Below are 21,684 nucleotides of genomic sequence, written 5' to 3'. Positions count from 1 at the left end.
GCCTGCCCAACCTTGCAAGGTGGCTAGGTGGATGCAGAGGGACAGGGGTGTAGCTAAGGGGTGGGGTGAGGTCAAGCCTGTGCCCAGGTTTCATCAGGCAGCTCCTGACTTCTGCCCAACCTCAGACTCTCAAGAGAACAACCTGCTCCTGTGAAGTTTTTTCCACCCTGTCCTGCTCACTAGATAAGACATTTATTGCCACATCACCTTAGTGTCCCACTGGACCCTTCCTCAGAGCTCTGGCCCCTTGCCATCTCTAGCTCGCTCACTTTTTGGACAGAGACAGAGGCCCAAAGGAGGAAGCAGCCTGCCCCAAATCACAGAAGGTGTGGAGGGACCAGAGGGTGTGTATGGACCAGGCTCTGGGTCTGTGGACCTTTGAGTCCATGACACTGGCTCCCTGGGATGGTCAGAGGCAATGCCTCCACCCTACCTGAGGGCCCAATCTTGGGAGGAAGCTAGCTTTTCCCCAGATGCCAAGGTCAGACCCTGCTTCAGAGTCTAGACTTGGAGTTTTGCTTGGGAACAACCCCTGCTTCAGAATGCTTCCCCAGCCAGGTCTCACATCCTGTTCTCCACCGCAGAGCCCTCCCCAGAGCTCTGCCACACACCTGGGAGAGTCCCGGTCAGCCCCATGCCCCAGCAGGATTTGAGCCCAGCCACTTGGGTCCAGGTGGGAGTCCCCAGGGAAAATCCTGAGAGTGCCCCAGATGCCGGGGACTGCAAGGGGGCACTGTGATGCACCCATTAGTGGGGTCCAGAAGTTTCTGAGTGATTCTGCCGAGAATGACAGCTATGGGGTCCCCTGGGTGTGAGGGGGGGCTCCAAATCCCACACAGTTTTTACCTTGCTGCCTGGTCAGCCCGTGTAAGTGCCTTGGTGCCTCAGGCCTCGCTTTCCCCATCGGCACAGGGGGCTGTTGTGGAGGTTTCCCTTTCTCCTTTGGGAGGGAGGTTGACTGGGTACCTCAGCTCCCTCCCCACCGTGAAGTTTATGAATTGTGTGAGTGCACCACACACTCCATACACCAACGGGGATGACCCTTCACATGTGCACAGCCCTCCACAGTTTATGCAGCACCTCCTAGGCCATGATCCACCTTAGTTCTCGCAACCCTGGAGGAAGGGTAGGTAGATGAAGACATGAGAATAGTGGTCTGGTCAAAACTTAAGTGCCTGCCATGCACTGTGTCTGGTGATGTGGTGTCCACTAGTGTGTACAGCCAGGGCCTCATGGAAGCCTACGCTTGGGGATTGTCCTCTCAGAAACACCTGGAGCTGACCAGGCCCTATGCTGGGTGCTGGGGATCTGGGCATGAGTGAGACACGACCCTGCCCTCCAGAAGTTCCCCTCAGTGAGCAGAGAAAGAGCTGGAGGAGGGGGTTTCCAAGGGGAGTGTGAGGTCAAGAGGCCCCTGAAAGCTGTGGCTCAGGATCCCCTGAGGGACAAAGAACAGGGTGGGTACCACACATGCATAGCTGAGGTGGCCTAATGCCTCACAGGGTGTGGATTCTGTGGGCCCGAGGGAGGCAGTGTTCAGGGGTGAGGCTGAGAGAGTCAGCACAGCCGCCCCACAGGGCTTTGAATGCCCTGCCAGGGAGCTGGTGTCCCTGGTGATGGGGCATTTCAACTGTAGACAACACAAGAAGAGAGATGGGCTAATGAGCTGCCTGTATCCATCTCTCCACTTCAACAACGGTGGCCCATCTCCGTTCCTCTCCACCCCCTCTCCCCAGGCAACATATTATATTTCTGGATGCATTTCTGAATGATAAAGACTTGTTCAAAACAAAACAAAAAACTAACTGTAACACAACTAAAATAATTTTACACTATTTTTCTAATATCCTCAAATACCCAGTAAATGTTCTGGTTTACAATTTGGCCAGCAATGTGTATGCTTTACAGTTTGTTTGAATGAGACCCGAACCAAGGTCTGTAACTGCAATTGGTTGCTTCCACTCATCTTTTAATGTTTTCCTTGCAATTTATTTGCTGAAGGAACCGCTGTCCTGTGCAATTTCCCACTGCAGTAATCCCCTCTTCTCTGTGGTTTTACTTTCTGCAATTTCTGTTACCCAGGGGCAACCGTGGTCCGAAAATATTAAATGAAAAATTCCAGAAAGAAATAGTTCGTCAGTTTTAAATTGTGCGTTCTGAGTAGTGTAAGTTCTTGTGCAGTCCTGATCCATCCCCCCTTGGACGTGAACCATCCCTTTGTCTAATGTATCCGGCTGTCTAAGCTGCCCGTCTGTTAGTCACTTGGTAGCTGCAGTCAACTGTCACAGCATCCAAGTGCTCGTCTCTTACTGCGCCTAATTTATAAGTTGAGCTCTATCATTGGTATGCACGTATAGAAAAGAAATTATATAGGAAAAATATAGCTTATATTTACTAAATATAAACTTACGAAGCTAATATCTTACTGTGCCTGATTTATAAATGAAGCTTTACCATATGTCCATATAGGAAAAAACAGTCTGTGTGGTACTATCCACGGTTTCAGACATCCCCTGGGGGTCTTGGAACGTACCCTGCGAGGATGGGGCCACTACTCTATCTGGGTTTTACTGGCTTTGGTTTCATGGTGTCGTTTAACACGGTCTCAGTGCTCTGTATTTCCTGTAAGCTAGGACTTAGCTCCAGAGGCTTGATAAGGTTCAGGCACGAATTTTATTTGGCACAGCTGCTTCATAGGCGATGGTCTCTCAGGAGGCACGTAATGTCTGGTCGTCTCCCTTTTTTGTAATGTTATAAGCCATGAGTTCATAAATCCATTATTCGTCCGCGGTTGCAAAATAGTGGGAGTCTAATACTCTCATTTCTTAGCTGGAATTCATCTCCACATAAAAACCTCCCTTCATCTGCTATTGGTTGCTCTCTGGTAGTTTGTGTAGAAAAGGCAGGATAAATCTTCCATTCTTTCCCCTCATTTTCCAGTTTTAAAAAAAAATGAGTTGATTCCCTGCCATCCTCCAGCAGTGACTAACTGTGTGTGTATCTTCATGATCTCACGGATGTGAGTGTGTTTGACATGCTTTCATCTGTCAGGGTTGTTATCCTTCCTGCTGCTCACATTGGCCTGTCTTTGGCCAGTGGGAGCCTCTTCAAGTTGGTCCTGAATCCTTTGATGTGGCCTCAGGGGCTTTGGTTTCTTCCTTGATTTCCGCCTTAACCTGATGTTTGGAAGGGAGTTGTGTGCCCCGGAGTACTCCTTCCTGACAGCCCAGCAGGCAGCAGAGGGGCTGGGTTGCTGGGGCCATTGGGGGAGTGGGGGGGGGGTGTAAGGCTGGCCTGAGGCCCTGCCCCTGCTCTGTCCAATGGCTGTGATGCAGAAGGGGGCAGTGAGGCCCGTGGGATCTCTGACTGCATCTCTAGGCCCTGGAGCCTTATTAGATGCTTCTTGAACCACAGAGGACTCCGAGCCAAGCCCTGCGTTTTACTAATGATCCTCCCACTGCCCCAGTAGGCCCTCCCAGCGCTTAGGGAGGGCTCTTCTTCCCCCCTCCTCAGTTCCCCTCCCCTGTCTCCCCTCTTCTTCCCTCCTCCCCCATTCCAACGCAGTCCAGGGCTTTCAGAGCCGGAGGAGCTGATGAGCTCTATTGGCCAGGCCAGTGTTCTCAGCTTTGGACTCACCACCACTCTGTGCCCTTGGGTAGCTCCTTGCTCCTCTGTGGACCTCAGCCTTCCCGTCTGTGTAGTGAGGATGATACCCCACCCTGCATGTGCCCCATTTTTGATACAACTTTCTGCCTTGAGAGTAAAGCTGGAGACAGTGCTAGGGTTCAGGACAGAGGCCAGTGTGGTAGTTTTTACTTAGAAAGGACACGGAATGACTTGAAGGGGAGGTAAGGAGGCAGGAGGGAAAGGGACCAGCCAGTACCAAGCCCTTGCTGGGTTCCAGACACTGTGCCAAGCTCTGAAGCCCTGAGTGTGAATCCTGCCTCCCTCACTGTGCCCCTGGGTGGCCTCTGCCAATGATTTCTGCAGTGTTGTCCCAAAAGATAGCAGTGAAGTTCAGGGCAATAAAGTCAACAGCAGGCCCACGCCTGGCACCTCACTGACCTGGCACCTCACTGGCCTGGCACCTTGCAGGCTTGGCACCTTGCAGGCTCTGCCAGTGACCATGGTGCCTCTCGCTGTGCTTAGCATTTTCATTTTCTTGGTCTCAAATGTCCCAGTAGGGAACATTTCTCTTTGCCAACATCCTTGCTGATGGTACAAGGCGTATAAACAAAAACATCTTTAATGAACGTGGGGGCTGGGGAATGGCTTTTGGCTGAAGTCTCTGTGCTTAGGCTGGCCCTGCCCTGGGGTTTACAGCCTCCTGATGCATGTCTGGCTCCCCAGCCTGGATGACTGTGTGTCTGCCCCCCATACTGGGAGTGGTTTTCCTCTAGAAGGAGCTGCCCATGGTCCTGATGGTGCTTGGCCCCTCTGGTCCCATGGTTAGCAGGGCCAGCAGGGCCCCCTTCCCTGCCCACCCCCTGCTGCCCACATTGCCACTATTTGTCCTTGTCTGTTAGGGACACTCACTGCCAGCACTCAGAACACCTGATCAGAAGCTGCTGCTGGCCCCGGGCCGGGCCCTCCACTCCTTTCTCTCCAAGGCCCCAATGTACCCTGTGTGCCTGCCTCTCTCACCAGATCGGGAGCCTCCCGAGGGCAGGGACCATGTCTGAGGGACCATGGGTCCTCGGTGGCAGGATGGGGCTGGGCAACGAGTAGTCCTCACTGACAAAGAATGCGTGTATTTTCTAGCTGTGTGACCCTGGACAAGTTACTTACCCTCTCTGAGGCTTGATGTTTTTCATCTGTAAAGTAAGGATGGAAAATAGTAATCTACTCATGGGGTTATTGTGCTGATTAAACTGACATAACCCATGTCACAGGCTTGCTACCTGACATTTCCAAGATGCTCCATAATAATAATTGTTATTAGAGTCCCATGTAATGCCTGTGAATTTATTTGTTCAGTCAACATGTGTTTATTAAGCACCCTCCAGGCCAGGCTCTGGGCTAGGTGCTGGGGGATAGCAGTGACCAAGACTGAAGTGTCCCTACCTTCAGAGAGCTGATGTTCCAGTGATAGTATCAGAGCTATTCACACCATCACACACTTGTTTAATTATAACTGTAATAAGTATTTCAGAGGAGAAGTACCAGAGGCCATGAGACTAATGGACAGGGGTCCTGGCCTAGTCTGAAGAGTCAAGGAGGGCTTCCTGGAGGAGGAGGGTGGATCCTAAAGGACAAGTGAGAGTCAGTTGGAGGAAGAACAAATGCAGAGTTCCTAACTGGAGAAAGACCTTGGAGCAGGGAGCAGGGGTGGGGCTTGGGGGTTGGGTAGAGAGGGAGGTGATGGGGAGGGCAGAGGACCTTAGGTTTCTGGACCTCATTTTCCAGGGAAGTGATGATCAGAAAGTTCATTCTGCTGCTGTAGGGTGTGAAGGCAGATGTGGTTGCCGATGCTGTTACAGTGTCCCAGGGCCAGGAGATGGGGGACTGGTCCAGTGAGGTGCCTGGGGAAGGACAGGAGGAGACGGATTTTAGCGGAATGTAGGAACTAGGTTTGGCCTGATTAGATGGAGGAGAGGAGGAGGCCAACTTTTGTCTCAGGCTGGAGGTGGAGGAGATTGTGGCACCATTCACCCGGCAGGAATTGGGATGAATATATTTCTGGGGGGGGGGGGGGGGGGGAGGGAACAGATGGAGGCATGAGGAAGGAAGGGGGAAACTCATAGGATCTTAGAATGACAGAGCTGGAAGGAGACTAGGAGCCTCCAGCTACGGCAGAGATGGGGAAACAGAGGTTCAGAGATGAGAAGGATTTGCCCAAGTCCTACGTTGTTCATGGCAGAGATGGGAATAGAACCCAGTTTTCTTTTTCATTTTGATTCCCTGGAAGCATGTCCCCCTATTTCCTCAGGAAACCAGATGTAACTTCAATGTGCCCCCATTCTGTCCCCCTACATCCAGGTCATCCCAAACTGGAAGGAGCAGGAGTGGGACCCCGAGAAGCCTGATGCCTATGCGGGCATCTTCCACTTCCACTTCTGGCGCTTTGGGAAGTGGGTGGACGTGGTCATCGACGACCGGCTGCCCACGGTCAACAACCAGCTCATCTACTGCCACTCCAACTCTCGCAATGAGTTCTGGTGTGCCCTGGTGGAGAAGGCCTATGCCAAGTAGGTGCCGGCAGTGGGCAGGTGGCCAGGCTGGGGTGGCACTGCTGATGGGCATGGGTGTTCCTTTCACCAGGGCTCCCAGCACCAAGAGATCAGGGGCTGGTGCTCAGAGCCCAGGCACCTAGGGCATGGCCAGCAGAGCCTATGCTGAGTGTGTGGGGAGGGACTGGACTGAAGGTCCTCTGGGTACCTGCTTGCCAAGCCCCCACAACTGACCCACACAGGGAGGAATAGTTACTCCCACTTATACTTGAGAAGACTGAGGCCCAGGACAGTTTCCTGCTGGTAGCCAGGCGCAGAGCCAGCACTCACATTCAGGTTAGTGGTTCTTTCCCAAAGATCCAAGCTGCTGAGCCCTCACTGGAGGCCTTGTTGGGGATGTGGTATCTCTGAGTCTGGGCCAGCTGTGGAGCCTTCCCTGCTCACTGGCCTCCTGTCTACCTGAATGACCGTGCATCTATTCATTCTATCTTTGCTGACCACTTCCCCCTGCTCTGTGCCAGGCCCTGGGTCCCCAGCATGGGCAAGAGCAAGGGTTTGCTAAGCTGTTGGGAGAGTGGCCTGCCCAGGCCTCTGCAGGATGGGCAGGTCCGGGGCAGGAGGGCCAGAGGGTCAGAGACCATCCACCAACTCTGAGGGAGCCTGGTTCCTCCTCTCCGGCCCATTTGTCAGTCTCCTTGGACTCTGTTTTGTGTGTGTGTGTGTGTGTGTGTGTGTGAGAGAGAGAGAGAGAGAGAGAGAGAGAGAACTCCCAACATTAAAAACAATCCTTAGAGGCCCTAGTTGGGTAGCTCAGTTGGTTAGAGTGTCGTCCCGATACGCCAAGGTACAACAAATTGATGTTTGTCTCTCCCTTCCTCTCTTTCTAAAATTAATACATTAAAAAAAAAATTATTTAAACCCATAGAAAACAGCCTTAGCCAGTACCATTTTTAATCCTAAGAAAGCAAAGCCTGCCCCCTGGTGGTCACTAAGTCTCCACAGTCCTTCGTTCAGGCCCCTCTCCTCTCACCTGCGAGAGCCATTTGGTGGGCTTGCTCATTTTTGTTTTGTTTTGTTTTTAAATAACAATTTATTTTTTATTGTGGTCAAATATAGTATTTATCATTTTCACCACCTTTAAGTGTATGATTCAGTGCCATTGCTACATTCACGGTGCTATGTACCCAGCCTTTTCATGCCCACCTGAAATCTGCACCCACGCAACAGCACCTCCCCTTTGCACTCCTCTCCCAGCCCCTGGGGGCCTCTGTTCTGCTTTCTGTCTCTATAAACTGCCTAGACCAGGTAGCTCATATAAGTGGAATAATCCAATACAGTGGTCCCTCGGTTTTCGAATGTAATCCGTTCCGGAGACCGTTGAAGTTCTGAAACGTTCGAAAACCGAGGGGTCCACAGCCGACAACCAGGCCTCAGGGTCTTGCCCTCAGCGGAGGCCGCGGGGCATGTTCGACTTCCGAGGCGTGTTCGAGAACCGAAGCATGCATGTCCGTGTTTACAGCGTTTGTAACCCGAAATGTTCGTCAACGGAGACGTTTGAAAACCGAGGTACCGCTGTATTTGATCTTCCGCGCCTGGCTTAATGTCACATAATATTTTAACGTTAGCATAATGTTTCCAAGGTGCAGCCATGTTGTAGCACATGCAGGATTTCATTCCTCTTTGTGGCCGCATAGCGTTTCATCGCATGGATGTGCGCGTTTTGCTTACTCGTTCATCTGTTGACGGACACTGGGTGGTTCCCACGCCTTTGGCTGTTGCAAACGATGCCGTGTGAACGCCAGTGTCCAGGTATCTTCCTGAGTCTCTGCTTTCTGCTGTTTGGAATATATACCTGGCAGTGAACTTCTGGGCCGTGTGGTTCTGTGTTTACAGTTTTGAGTAACCACCAGCCTGTTTTTCACAGTGGCTGCACCATTTATGTTCGCTTGTTTTTTCACTGATTTATTTTTTAAACTGTAAAACGAATGCATGTCTGTTATAGTGAATCCGGAGAATAAAGGAAAATCATGCAGAAGATAACGAAAGTGTCCTGTACTCTGGCGCATTCTTCCAGCCCCACCTCTCTGTTTCCCTGTTTTGGGTCATCTGAGATCATCGGGCTCCTCCTGTGTTCAGGAACACCATCTGTGACCATTGTCCCCTCAAGCCCCACCTCTGCCTACTCCTGTCTCCATTTCCTCCCTTTGCTCTCACACTTCTTCCCCCACCAGTGGCAAGTCTTTTTCTTTTCATTTTAATTCTCACCCGAGGATATGTTTTTATTGATTTTAGAGAGAAAGGAAGGAAAGAGAGAGAAACATCGATGTGAAAGAGAAACATCGATCAGTTGCCTCCTATATGCACCCCGACTGGGGATCAACCCCACACCCCGGGTATATGCCCTGACCAGGAATCGAACCCACAACCCTTTGGTGCATGGGACAATACTCCAACCAACTGAGCCACTAGCCCGGGCTCTTTCAACATCTTTGATGCGTGTTTTTTTGTTTGTAGTTTACCTTGCAAAACCTGTGTTGTTGTTTTCAATTTACATAAATAGTATTTTGTTGTATATCCTATTCCACTTCTCACAGTCACATTCGGTGCTCTGCCTTTAGGACCCCAACCCTTTTCCTAACATTTAAATAGGGAGCCACAGTTGTGCTCCTAATACCTGGTATGTTGCACATAATAGATGCTTAATATTTTTTAAATGAATGCATTTAAATATAATTGGAACCCAGCTGTATGGCTTTCTCAAATGTAATGAGCCAGCCCTACCATGTCCCGGCCACGGGAGCTCTTCCACAGCGCTTTGCTCAATGACTGCTGAGTGGTCTTGAGTAGAGCTGCAGTGTTAGTTTTTAAAACCAGTTCCCTGTTAGACATTTAGGTGATTTCTTGTTTTACATTATTACAAATAATGTTACTCATCCAAAATTGATGTATCAAAAGATATATGAGCTTTTAACGCTTTTGAAAAGAATTGATAGATTTCTGGACAGCTAATATTTGAAGATGGGGATGCTTAGTCTAAGGGGAATTTGAGTGATAAAGTGGTGTGGCTCAGTGGGACAAATGTTGGCTCTGCTGTGTGACCATAGCAGTTTGGCTGACTCTCTCTGAGTCTCAAAAATCTCCCCTATAATGTGGAGGATTTAGACTAGCTGGGGAACATGAGCTGGGAATTCTTTCCACGTTGCTCCCTAGGCTGGCGGGCTGTTACCAGGCCCTGGATGGAGGCAACACGGCGGATGCACTGGTGGACTTTACAGGTGGTGTTTCTGAGCCCATCGACCTGACCGAAGGTGACTTTGCCAACGATGAGGCCAAGAGAAACGCACTCTTTGAGCGTGTGTTAAAGGTGCACAGCCGGGGAGGCCTCATCAGCGCCTCCATCAAGGTAAGAACCCAGAGTCAGACCCCAGAGGTGACCCCTCCCTTCATCAACCTTAATAGGGGTGGGAGGTGGCTGTGGTGTCACAGGCAGAGCCCCTGCCCAGGTTGGCTAGTAAATCCAGACCCTCAGCCTCATGGGGGAAGGGAGCAGTTGGAGGGTGCAAGCCCCTCCCCAGTGCTGGGCAACACAAGCCCCAAGCCCCCTGCCTTAGCCCCCTACAATGAAATGCCTTGCCCACACTGTTTGACCAACACCCCCCTTTTCTGGCCCCCTCATATTGGGTTGAATGTTGTCTGTACATCTGAGGGTCCCTCAGTCAAGGTTTGAGGCCTCACAAACTATGAGGTGACTGGGAGAGGGGAGGGAGCCCCCGCTGCCTGCTGGCACATGCCTGGGTCCTTCAAGAGTCTTATTTCATTGACTGCTCATGTTTCGGTTGGGAAATCTAGGGCTCAGTGAAGGCAGAACTTGAATCCAGGTTTGGCTGACCCAGTGGTACGTTGATAAACTGGCTCTCTGGAAAAATAAAAAGCCCTGACTTGTGGCATTTGCTGATTTCCACGGTGTAAATACTCCTATCATGGTTGATTTCAAGCTAACAGTCTAACATCCACCTTGCAAAATTGAGTCAGTGTTAGTGGACTCCAACACACTGCTGGGCCAACCCCACTGCAGATCCGGGTCTTACTCCACACTGCTGCTCCGCGGAGCTTTGTAAAGGGCTGTGAATGGCAGAGCTCAGTCCCTAACCACGGAAGATCCAGATCCCCCCTTTTTGTGGGGCTGCCATTCTCTCCCCATCTGTAGGGGGCGCTGTGGCCCCTGGCTCCAGCTGGAGCCTGACATGGCCCTGCATCTCTGAGCAACCCTGTCCCTCGCAGGCTGTGACAGCGGCAGACATGGAGGTCCGCTTGGCCTGTGGCTTGGTGAAAGGCCACGCCTATGCCATCACCGATGTGCGCAAGGTGCGCCTGGGCCATGGCCTGCTGGCCTTTTTCAAGTCCGAGAAGCTGGACATGATCCGCCTGCGCAACCCCTGGGGCGAGCGAGAGTGGAACGGGCCCTGGAGCGACACGTGAGGCCTGGGGTGGGAATGCAGGCACAGGGCGGACCAAGGGCAATTGGTGGGGGCGGCTTGGTCTGAGGGCTCGGGCAAGGACGAGGGTGGGCTTCCTGGAGAAGGTTGATACCTGGGCTGGGTCTTGAAGGATTTGGGGGTTGGATGACATTAGGAAACTGTAGAGTGGGCGAGTGGAATCAGCATGAGCAAAGGTCTGGAGGTGTGGATGAGCTGACTCCTGTAGGGGACACAGAGACCAGTCTGGCGAGTGAGAGGGGAGGAAAGCAGGGAGGGAGGCCACCAGGAGTGAGAATGGGGGTGACTTCTCTGTGCTTGGTGAACTGAAACCTGACCCCCAGTAAAAGGAGTGCCTCCATTGAGGGTCTTGTCCCCCTTGTCCCCTACCTTGCAGCTTTGCTCCTTGACCTCCAGGGCCTGGCATGGTGACAGTCCATGGTTACCTGTGGGAATGGGCAGACAGGCTTCTTAGAGAGGGGCTGGGCCTGGCCCCAGGGGCCCGAACCACACCCACACTGAGGGAGGCCTGGTGCTGCACATCCCTCATCCTCTTTGTCCCTGCCACGGTGGCCCTGGTGGGGTCCCTCCCTTACTCTCTTTTCCCTTCCACATGCTCACACCCCAGCTCAGAGGAGTGGCAGAAGGTGAGCAAGAGCGAGCGGGAGAAGATGGGTGTGACTGTGCAGGACGATGGCGAGTTCTGGTGAGTGTGCTCTTGCCCCGGGTGGAGGTCCAGGCTGAGGGAGGACCTCCTGTGTGCTGGGCAGGGTCTCTGAGGGGAGGTAGGAGCCAGGGCTCTAGCAAATGCCACACCCTCAACTTGCCGCGTGGCCTTGGACAAGTCATGCTGTCCTGAGACTTTTTCCTGCTCTGAAAGATGAGTTGGGCAGCCCTTTCATTTTCACAGTGTCCCCTGCCCACCTCAGAGGACCCTTGGCTGCTCAGGCACCCAGGCTGAGCCCTTCAGCAGCCCTTCAACTTGGCCAGGACGCCAGCAGGGTGGGATCGACCAGAGGGCAGGGGGCATGCTCGCAGTCTGATTGCCCAGAGCAGATAGGGAAAAAGAGAGGCCTAATGGGGCTGGGGGGGGGGGCGCCTCCTAAGCTGAGACCAGTGGTGCAGAGGAGCCGTTGGTGGTCAGGGAGAGAGACCCAATCCACAGGCAAGAGTGCACACTTGGGATTTGGAAGAGTAAGTTTAGGGAGGCACATGGGTGGAGGTGGACTGGGAAGATGGCAGCAGCATTGCTAAAGAGCCCAATGATTCCTGCATTCATTCACCTTGCATTCATTCATTCTTGCATTCTCTCATTCCTGCATTCATTCACTTCTATATTCATTCACTCCTGCATTCACTCACTCCTGCATTCATTCATTTGCATTCATTCATTCCTGCAGTCATTCATCCTGCATCCATTCACTTCTGCATTCATTCAGCCTGCATTTAGTCCTGACTGTGTGCCAGGCTCAGTGTCATTCTTCAACAGGACATTTGATTCAGAGTCTCAGCCACTTCTTGGAGGGGTACTGGGCACCTTGTGTGTGGTGGATGCTGTGAGGGCCCCAGGCAGGCCCAGAGGCAGATGGCGGTGACCTTGGTACCCCAGTGATGACCCCTCCTGCAGGTGTCAGGGGAGCCCCTGGTCCCCTGGTCTAGGCTCCTGTGGGTGAGATCCCACTGTGCCCAGTCTGCCTCAGGGCTCAGTTGAGTTAAAACTTAGTAATAGAAACTCCTCATTAGTGTAAGGGGCTTCTTCCTAAGGCCTTTCTCATATGTGTTCACATACAGTGCATATATGTGCATGTTCTCATGTGTGCCTACTTGAAGGGCGATAGGCACTTTCCCCTGACGCACCCAGGCTCCTGGAGCTGTATTCAGTGCACAGTGACCATTACAACATCCTGGCCACTGCAGCACGCTTACCAAGGGGTTCCCGCCACCAGTTTATTCAGGCCCCACAACAGCCATGGAGGATAATGGATGGAAACATGCTTTATAAACTGTAGAGGGCCGTATATATTAGTTCTTCATACTATTAATACTTGTAACAGCCAGACTTTGCAACTGCTTCTTTCTGCCAGGAGTTGTACAACATGCTTTTATTGCATTAGCTGATTTCTACACTAGCTCTGTGCAATGAACAGGTGTTGTTAGATCCATTCCCAATTTACAAATCAGAAAACTGAGGCCAAAATAGATGTGAAGGGTTAGTGTGATTCCATGTCCATGCTTACTGTTGTGTGAGTCGTGGTTCAGAGCATGCAGGACAAGCAGACGGTGGGCCGGCTGGCTAGGGAACCTGCCTGGCTCAGCCCCTTGCCACGCCAGGATGACCTTCGAGGACCTGTGCCGGCACTTCACCGACATCATCAAGTGCCGCCTGCTCAACACGTCTTACCTGAGCATCCACAAGACGTGGGAGGAAGTCCAGCTGCGTGGGGCCTGGACGCGGCACGAGGACCCATGGCAGAACCGCAGCGGGGGCTGCATCAACCACAAGGACACCTTCTTCCAGAACCCACAGGTGAGCATTCTTGGGGACCCCCACCCTGCCCCTCGAGCAGCTGCGGGACCCTCTCCACTGTCCCGCCACAGACTCCTGCCTCGGCTCTGGTATACCCCCGGCCCTCTTTGGGCTTCAGCGCACCCGTCCCTACGGTGGGGGTTGGGTGGCATGTCTGGGCGGTCGTGTAGTCCCCAACCTCACAATCTGACCCACAGATGGCAAAACTGAGGAAACAGGCTCTGAGGACTGAGTGTCTTGTCCAGAGTTACTGGGACATTTAGAGGCTGAACTGGGGGCTCAGACCTCTTGTTTCCACACACATAGTGCTGCTCCTTCTGGAGGAGGATGGCCAGGCTGGCTCCTCCACAGGACCTCTCCCCTGCAGCCTCCTCGGTCATGCCTCTTTCTACTGCTTAGCCCCGGTGCTTGGTGTGTCTTTATGGAGCCCCAACTGCATGCGTTCTCTGAGCTGAGCAAACATGATCTCATCAAGTCCTCCCACCCCTCATGCAGGGTAGGCATTTTAGGCCCATCTTGCTGATGAGGGACTGAGTCTCAGAGAGGTGATGTGACTTGCCCAAGCTCACACGGCTGAGCGGGGGCCTGGCTGTGGGCTGAGTTTCTGGGAGCCAGCAAGCCGATTATCAGCGTGGTCTCACTGTGGCGTCTCTCTTCCTCCGTCATACTGGCAGTACATCTTTGACGTCAAGAAGGCAGAAGATGAAGTGCTGATCTCTCTCCAGCAGCGGCCAAAACAGTCCACGCGTCAGGATGGCAAGGGTGAAAACCTGGCCATTGGCTTCGACATCTACAAGGTGAGGTCTGCTCTGGGTGAGGAAAGTGAGGCAGCTGGTGTTTGGGCCGCCTGCACCAAAGGAAGAACATCTTGGTCACTGACTTGATCCCTGCCACCCTAACCACATTGGCTGATGCCATGGGCTTACTGTGGCATGGGCCCTGTTTGCGGTATCCACAGAGGGCCCAGTCTGCCTGGAATTGGCTCCCAGGGGAGCACTCAGCCTGATTTCTTCCTGTCCCAGACCCACAGGCCTGGACTGTTTGGTGTCTGGGGAAGGGGAGGATTGGTGCATGGGGCTGGGCTCTGGGAGCCCCATGCTGCCCCCTCCCTCAGGGTGCTGGGTCCCTCTGAATTAGAGGCTTTGCTAGGCACAGGGAGGAGGCATCTTGGGCAGACCCAGGCAGGCTCACCAGTGGCCTCTTGTCCTGGCTTGGACCCAAGTACCTTCCACCTACTGTGAAGCTCAGTGTGTGATGACACTCAGCTTAGAGGGTCGGCATGCCAGAGCCGAGAACCTAATGACACCGCATGAATATGCGAGGCACGTATTGAGTCCCTGGCATTTGACAGGCTTGGTCATGTCATGACAGTTTGTTCATATCATTGTGGTGGTCCATTCATTGTGTGCTGATGTGCTGTGACTTTGACATGACATGTCTGACCTTCACTGATGTGACTGTAGGTTATCACGTCACTTATTCCAGCAATTGTCCAGCATGTCTTACCAGCTGGCAATATCACTTCCTGGACACCTGCCGAGACCTGGGCAGGTAGTGATAGTTGCTTCTGTTGTGATGGTTAGAAACCCAACAGACGTTGTCATCAGGAGAATTCCTATTGCTCCCTCCCCTTTAAGAAGCTTTATTGAGATATAATTCACATACCACACATACCGTACAATCCAGTCATTTAAAGTGTACAGTGACTTTAGTGTATTCATAGAATTGTGCAGCCATCGCCACAATCAATTTTAGAACATTTTCATCACACCAAGAAGAAACCCCACACCCTTTAGTCATCAACACCGAGTCCCATGCACCCCCACCCCAGCCCTAGCAAACACTCATCTCTTTCTGTCTGTGGATTTGCCTGCTCTGGCCATTTTGTGTGAGTGGATTCTATCACCCTTCTGCACCGTGGTGAGGGAAAGGTGTGGGATGTGGGTGGCGTGGCGCTGGGGCCTCCGTGTGACCGGCCCGCCTCTGCCCGCAGGTGGAGGAGAACCGCCAGTACCGCATGCACAGCCTGCAGCACAGGGCCGCCAGCTCCATCTACATCAACTCCCGCAGCGTCTTCCTGCGCATGGACCAGCGCGCGGGCCGCTACGTCATCATCCCCACCACCTTTGAGCCAGGCCACACTGGCGAGTTCCTGCTCCGAGTCTTCACTGACGTGCCCTCCAACTGCCGGTGCGCCGGGCCTGGCTCGGGCCAGGGTGGGTGGGTGAGGCTGAGGTCCACGCCAGGCTGGCCTGGAATCTGAGCCCAGAGATGCTCAGTGTCTGCCCAGGCGTCGGGCCCAGGCCTCCAGCCTCCCCCGTGCCTGTCTCCCTCCTCTCCCTTCCCCTGCTCCCTTGTGCCAGCTCCTCTCGGCCACATAATGGAATAGCTTCTCATATGAGCATAGCACTTCACAGTTTACAAAGACGCTTTCACTTGTCTCATTTTTCTTTTCTCAAACCCAGACTAGGAGATCTGATCCTTCCGTTTTATGGATCAGAGGTGGGGATTGAGGTTGGGGATGTTTTCCAAGATCTTGCAACCAGTGGTAGAGTCGGGCTGGGTGGACTGCTAAAGCCATCTCGTCCCTGCAGGGGTGTGCACACTACTGTCCCACCTGAGTAGGCAGCCCACATCCTACACCTGGGAGACAGTTTGGTGAACCAGTGGACCTTGGTCCCACCAGCCTAGGCTCCACCAGCTGTGCGGGTGGGCGAGTCCCTTCCCTGCTGAGCCTGATGCTTTCTAATCTGTAAAATGGGCATAATAGTCACCCACCTTCCAGGGCTTTGTAAAGATTAGAAATAATTCCTTTAACATCCCGACAGAGGGCTTGGCACACAGTAGGTGCTCAGTAAATTGCTTTTCCCTTGGGGAAGGATGGGGCACCCTTGGGTGAGCATAGAGCAGCAGGAAGCCCAGGGGGTTGTCCAGGACAAGCAATGTCTGGACTAAATAGTGCTCCTCTTCCCCTCCCCCTCTTATTGAACTCCCTCACCTTCCATCTTCCTGACCCCCCTCTGTGACCTCACCCCTTTCTTCTCTGCCCTGTACCAGGGAGCTGTGCCTGGATAAGCCGCCCCGCTCTTGCTGGAGCTACCTGTGTGGCGACCCTAAGCAAGTGACCCAGGTGCATGTCCTGGGGGCTGCTGGTCTCAAGGACTCCCTGAGAGGTGCGTTCATTCAAGGAAAGCCCTCCCACTCTCCTCCCCAGGGTGGTTTTCCCATGCCCCCCCCCCCCCCAGCTGCAGACACCCAGCCTCCAGAGCTCTTATGCTCTCGATCACTGAATGAGCAAACCTTTTCTGATGTCCACTCAGGCCCAGCCCTGGGATGAAGCTGGGTGCATAGAGAGGAACGCTCTGCCTCTTACTCTTGGGAGGCTTCTAGTGAGGTGGGACAATAAGGCACAGGGATGGGCAGCTATGAGGGAGGCTCAGGGAGAGCTTCCTGAAGGGAGTGGCCTTTCTCCAGGCTGAGGAGGTATTAAGGTACGAAGCCTGGTGAAATGGAGTAGGGCAGAAGGATGCTCTGGACAGGGGAAACAACATGGGTATAGGCCTGGAGGCTAAAGATTACCAGTGTGTCCCTCCTATCTCTGGTCTGTGTTCTCTTGAATACATGAGCCCAGGCTTCTCAGGTGATGGGACCTCACCTCCCAGATATCTGCCCCATCCAGTCCCTGCCCTAGCCCCCACCCTCACCCATCACCCCCTCCCTCTCTCTAGGGGTTAACTCTTACGTGATCATCAAGTGTGAGGGGGACAAAGTCCGCTCAGCTTTGCAGAAGGGTACTTCGACGCCCGAGTACAATGTGAAAGGCATCTTCTACCGCAGAAAGCCAGGCCAGCCGGTCACTGTCCAGGTGAGCCCGCTGGCCCTGGGGCCACTCCTGTGCCCCTAGCCCGACACTTCCCCACTCAGAGGGGCGAGGCCTGGAATGGCAGAGCCTTTGATGGGACCTGAGAATGCTCAGTTCTGGTTCCCACTCTGTCCTTGACACAGTGTGACCTTGAGAATTCTCTTACCTGCTCCTCCTGGTGCCCCAGAGACCCCTCTGTAGGGTGGGTAAGTTAGATTAGCTGATGTGACTCTGAGACCCAGCAGGGTTAGTCTTCTGGCCAGGGACAGTTGCCATCTTTGTTGACTTTACCCCAAAGCCTTGGGAGTTGTTCCCTAAATTCCCCTGTAGGTGGGTTCACCTGGAAAAGTTGCACTGAGGTGGCATGTGGTGAGGTGGTTGCTTCCTGAGGGTAGGGGTCAGAAAGCCAGGTCCCTGTGCCTGGGCTTCCTTTTCCTCTCAGGCCAGGGTGTCCAGTGGACAACAATTCTGAGCTCATTAGTGGGAAGCCCTCTGTCCCCTGGGCCTAGGCCAGCATCTCTCTGGGTGAGCAACCATCCATAAATAAACACTTAGGTACCCCAGGGGAGGCACTATAGGTTTTCCAAGTTTTCCTAACACCGGATCTAATCACAGACCCATGGATGTGGGGGCCAGAAGGACTCTTAGGGGCCATTGATACCCTCATATTAAAGATGAGAAACACAGTGCAGGGGGTGTATCACTTTTCAAGGTCAGCAGCAAAGCTAATAGTAACAGACTTAACTTTATACGTGGAAAGGAACTTTGACAGAGGGGCAAACCTTGCCTAGGGTTCATGGTGAGGCAGAAGCAATGCAGGAAGGGGATTCAAGGCCCTGCCACCACTGCCAGTCCCCCCCACACACCAATCCTTAGAGATGGCCCCCCACAATCTTCTGTCTCCTCCTAGATCTGGAACCACCGAATCCTGAAGGATGAGTTTCTGGGTCAGGTGCACCTGAAGGCTCACCCAGATGACCTCCAGGCCCTGCACACACTCCACCTCCAAGACCGAAACAGCCAGCAGCCCAGCGACCTGCCAGGAACCATTGCTGTGCACGTTCTCAGCAGTACCTCCCTCACGGCTTTCTGATGCCTCTCCACCTACCTGGCCCCCACATTTCTCACTACCGTCTGCATGTCCCCAACCAGGGACTAGCCTGGGAGCCAGGACACGGGTCTTTTTCTCAGCTTTTGCTGTGTGACCTTGGGAGGTCACTGCCCCTCTCTGGGCCTCAGTATCCTGAGGATCCAAGGCATTCCTTTCTCATGGAGGTCTTCTTGCCTGAGATTTAAAATAGCCCTCCTTACCCCAACTGTTACCACTGCTAAGAGACTCTTATCTGTTGAAAATGTTTTTCCAAGGCCCTGCTGTCTGCCAACAGAGTGCCAAGAAGATGTTACTGTTTACACACAAACTGCTACATCCCCAAGCCCCATTCTTGCCCCTCCTTCCCTGTGCCTGCCCCAGTGTCCCAGACATTATTTTCTCTGTCACTAAACCTGGTTTTTTAGCCACCTTGAAAGGACTCTTGGCTCTTGCTAGGTTCCTGCTCAGGCTGGAATTTGGGAAACATGCAGGTGACATTTGTTCATTCTCGAATCCCATCCACCCTCCCACCCATTCATTTATTCAACAGAGATTTGCCAAGTGAATAAGCAATGCTCATGAGACCCCAGGTGGAGCGGGGCCCCTGCCCACAGCTCTGGGAGACCTGGTGTCGATGCTGGGCCTCACCTCTGCTCTGCGGCCCTCTGAGGCAGATGCCCGGATGCCCAGAGGAGCTGCAGCTGCCTTCTCACTCCATGTTCTGATTTCATCCCCAGCCTCTGGAGAAGCTTCATCAGTGATGGAAAAGAAGGGCGTCTTCCCGTCTCCACTGCCCTGATGCCAGGAGGAGTGTGCCCAGTTTGGTGGCCAGGAACCAGGCAGGTAGAGAGGACATGTAGACCCGAGGGGGAGGCCCATGTTCTCAGGACCCCCTTTGCTGCAAAACCTGGGCTTTCCTGGGAGAAGGGGCTCTGTGGGGTTGGTATCAGGCCTGCAAGGGTCAGGTCACCCACTGGGCTTGGCAGGAGATAGGACAATCCATCACCTGACCAGAGGCTCTCCACCAACATTCCCCCCAAAATGCAGCCAAGGAGGCCACAGCTCTCTTCTTGCTGCCCGGACCAAAATGTTCCTTTCAGTCCTCAACATTTTATATTCTTCCTGTTTTAAAACTCTCCATTTTAACTAGGGGTTTTAAAAGGAACCCCTTTTCTCTTCTTAAACTCCATTTCTTGTGGTCTTCTGATTTTATTTTGATTCCACCTGGGGAGGGATCAGGAGACGTCACCCCTTCTCAGGCGAGGTCTGGAGGTAGATAAAGAAGAGGGTGGTTTGTACTTTGATGTTTTACAAGTTGGCACCAATCATGTTGGCACTGTGACCCGCTTCAGGCCTCTCTGTGCCCTTCTTGGGCACCAGAGCAGACAATGTAAATTTAAAAAGCTCCACTGGATCAAGAACAGGCATTCCCGTGGGCTGTGGGGGACTTCCTTTGGAGAAGAATTTTCGGCTCCAGAGCTGGCTCTTTGGGCCAGTGTCCTGGCTGGAGGGGCTGGATTCTTGACTTTGCTGCCTCACTCCATGGCCGGCTCTGCTCCTGTGTCGTGGCCCTGGGCCATGTGAGGGCCGGGAGCTGCACGACAAGGAGGACAAGAGGACTCCTGGAAAAACTGCACCTTCCTCTCGAGAACCTGGGCCTGAGGCCGGGACTCTACGGATGACCAGGAGCAAGTCATTCAAACCTCCTGTGCCTCAATTTCCCCCTTCTGCAAAGTGGGGCCAATGATTCCTGTTTGCCAGCACTCTTACTAACAAGTGCTGAAGAAGGGCAAAACCACACCCTTTCTCTATGTGTCTGTATGCGTGCACACTGTACACACTCATGTAATCACTTTTCAATGTCTATTTCAAATGCACACTCCCGAGTTGGGGTGGAGAGGCAAGGGCCAGATAAGCCAGCTTGGGGCCTCTGGGACAGACATGTGGGTCTTTTCTCAGGCACATCAACCTGGGCCTTGGAACGAATCAGGACCAACTGGCAGGTCTGTGGCCTGGGGCAAGGGTGGTGTGTGCCCAGAGATAAGGGAAAAAGGGCTGGGGACCCTCCCGCACTTCCTGCTCCTCTGGGTGGGCCAGGCTGGATCCTGGATGTGCGGAGGTCTCTGGTCCCTGGGAGGTCCCGCGGACGGGGCAGGTGAAGTTGGAGTTCTTCCAGGCTGGGACTGGAGGGTGGGTGGGGAGAACATTGCTCTGTGCGCCTGATGCACCCTTCAGTCCACAGGGGCCCAGTCCCCTTTTGCAGATGGGTGGGGCCTCTGGTTCACACCACCTGATCTGGGCTTCACTCCCTTTATGGCGCACCGTGGGGTCGGGGAGACCTGTTCTGTTCTCAGAATAAACATTACCATAATCCAAGAAAGACCTTCCTGTGTCTGTCTGTCCCTCTGGGTTTAAGGATAATGGAGGAGCTATTTCCCAGGCCCGGATGACTGTCCTCTGGTCAGAGACAACGTAAAGGAGAACGGGTGTTACAGCTGAGGCTGGACCCCCGCTACTTGCCCGTTGCATCTGTGAGCTGACATCACTGGCATCGTTCAGTTACTCCCTCAGCTGGCCTTGTCCCAAAGAACTAGGCATGCAGGGGACCAGCCACAGTCCCTGCTCTGGGGCAGTCTACAAACTAGTGGGAAAACCAATAGAAATACAGTGGTATCTCAGTTTTCTAATGTAATCCATTCTGGAGACCGTTCTAGTTCTGAAACATTCGAAAACTGAGGGGCCAACAGCCAACAGCTGGGCCTCAGGATCTTGCACTCAGCAGAAGCCATGGGGCATGTTCGACTTCTGAGGCATTTCGGTTCGAAAACCGAAGCATTTCCTTCCGGGTTTACAGCCTTCCTAAACCGCAGTGTTCGTCAACCGAGACATTTGAAAACCGAGGTACCACTGTACTCTGATCTGGACAAGCGTTTCACAGAGAATTGCTAGCAAGGTGGTGGGGGAGTTACTGGGCTGTTTGAGCCTGCTGGGGGAAGGAAGGCCTAACCCTGATCCAATCGTCAGATGGAGGGAACAGCCGGGTGAAGGGCCGCAGACAGAGGAGATGGGCTTGTGCAGGTGCAGGTGGATGTGGGGAGACCAGAGCACACAGCTTGAGCCAAGAAGCCAGGGGTGGTGGTGGGGAGAAACAAATAGAATGTGGAGGTACAATGGACAGAACTCGATGGCTGGGTTGCAATGGAGAGTGAGAAAAACAAATGAATTAAGACCAATTCCTAGATTTCCCCATAGGGCTGTGAGAAATGAATTCTGTGCTCACTTTAGTGCAGAGCCTGGCCGCTGGCGGGCCCTGAGTACATTGTGGCTGTTACGGCGTCTGGAGATCACATCATACCTCGCAGCTCCCCACCACCCCTCGCCCATCGCTCACAGCTCAGACCTGCATTCTGCCTGGGGCACCATGTGCCTCTTGGGGCTCAGCTCTCCCATCTGCTTAGGGCTGACTCCACTTGCCTGCCCGGCATGGCTTAGTAGAGAGGTGACTGGAGGAATGGTAGGTACCTGTCTACGGCAAGCGTGAGTCTAGGAGTGGGGACGGT

The 21,684-nt window shown here is 53.2% G+C and overlaps 1 protein-coding gene across 1 annotated transcript in view; it reads left to right on the top strand.

Moving 5' to 3' along the window:
• Positions 1-20,498, top strand: part of CAPN5 (calpain 5) — a 51,705-nt gene extending 31,207 nt beyond the window's left edge. Inside the window, exons 4-13 of the mRNA XM_081153079.1 lie at positions 5,980-6,188; positions 9,381-9,573; positions 10,452-10,645; positions 11,274-11,351; positions 12,977-13,172; positions 13,847-13,969; positions 15,166-15,362; positions 16,230-16,345; positions 16,901-17,037; positions 17,945-20,498. Of these exons, the coding sequence (XP_081009205.1) occupies positions 5,980-6,188; positions 9,381-9,573; positions 10,452-10,645; positions 11,274-11,351; positions 12,977-13,172; positions 13,847-13,969; positions 15,166-15,362; positions 16,230-16,345; positions 16,901-17,037; positions 17,945-18,127 (1,626 nt within the window). The 3' untranslated portion in view covers positions 18,128-20,498. The remainder of the gene's footprint in view (positions 1-5,979; positions 6,189-9,380; positions 9,574-10,451; positions 10,646-11,273; positions 11,352-12,976; positions 13,173-13,846; positions 13,970-15,165; positions 15,363-16,229; positions 16,346-16,900; positions 17,038-17,944) is intronic.
• The last annotated feature ends 1,186 nt before the right edge of the window (positions 20,499-21,684 follow it).

This window comes from Miniopterus schreibersii, assembly GCF_964146895.1.
Source record: "Miniopterus schreibersii genome assembly, chromosome: 12".
Taxonomy (NCBI): domain Eukaryota; kingdom Metazoa; phylum Chordata; class Mammalia; order Chiroptera; family Miniopteridae; genus Miniopterus; species Miniopterus schreibersii.
This window is presented reverse-complemented; position numbering and strand designations above follow the sequence as displayed.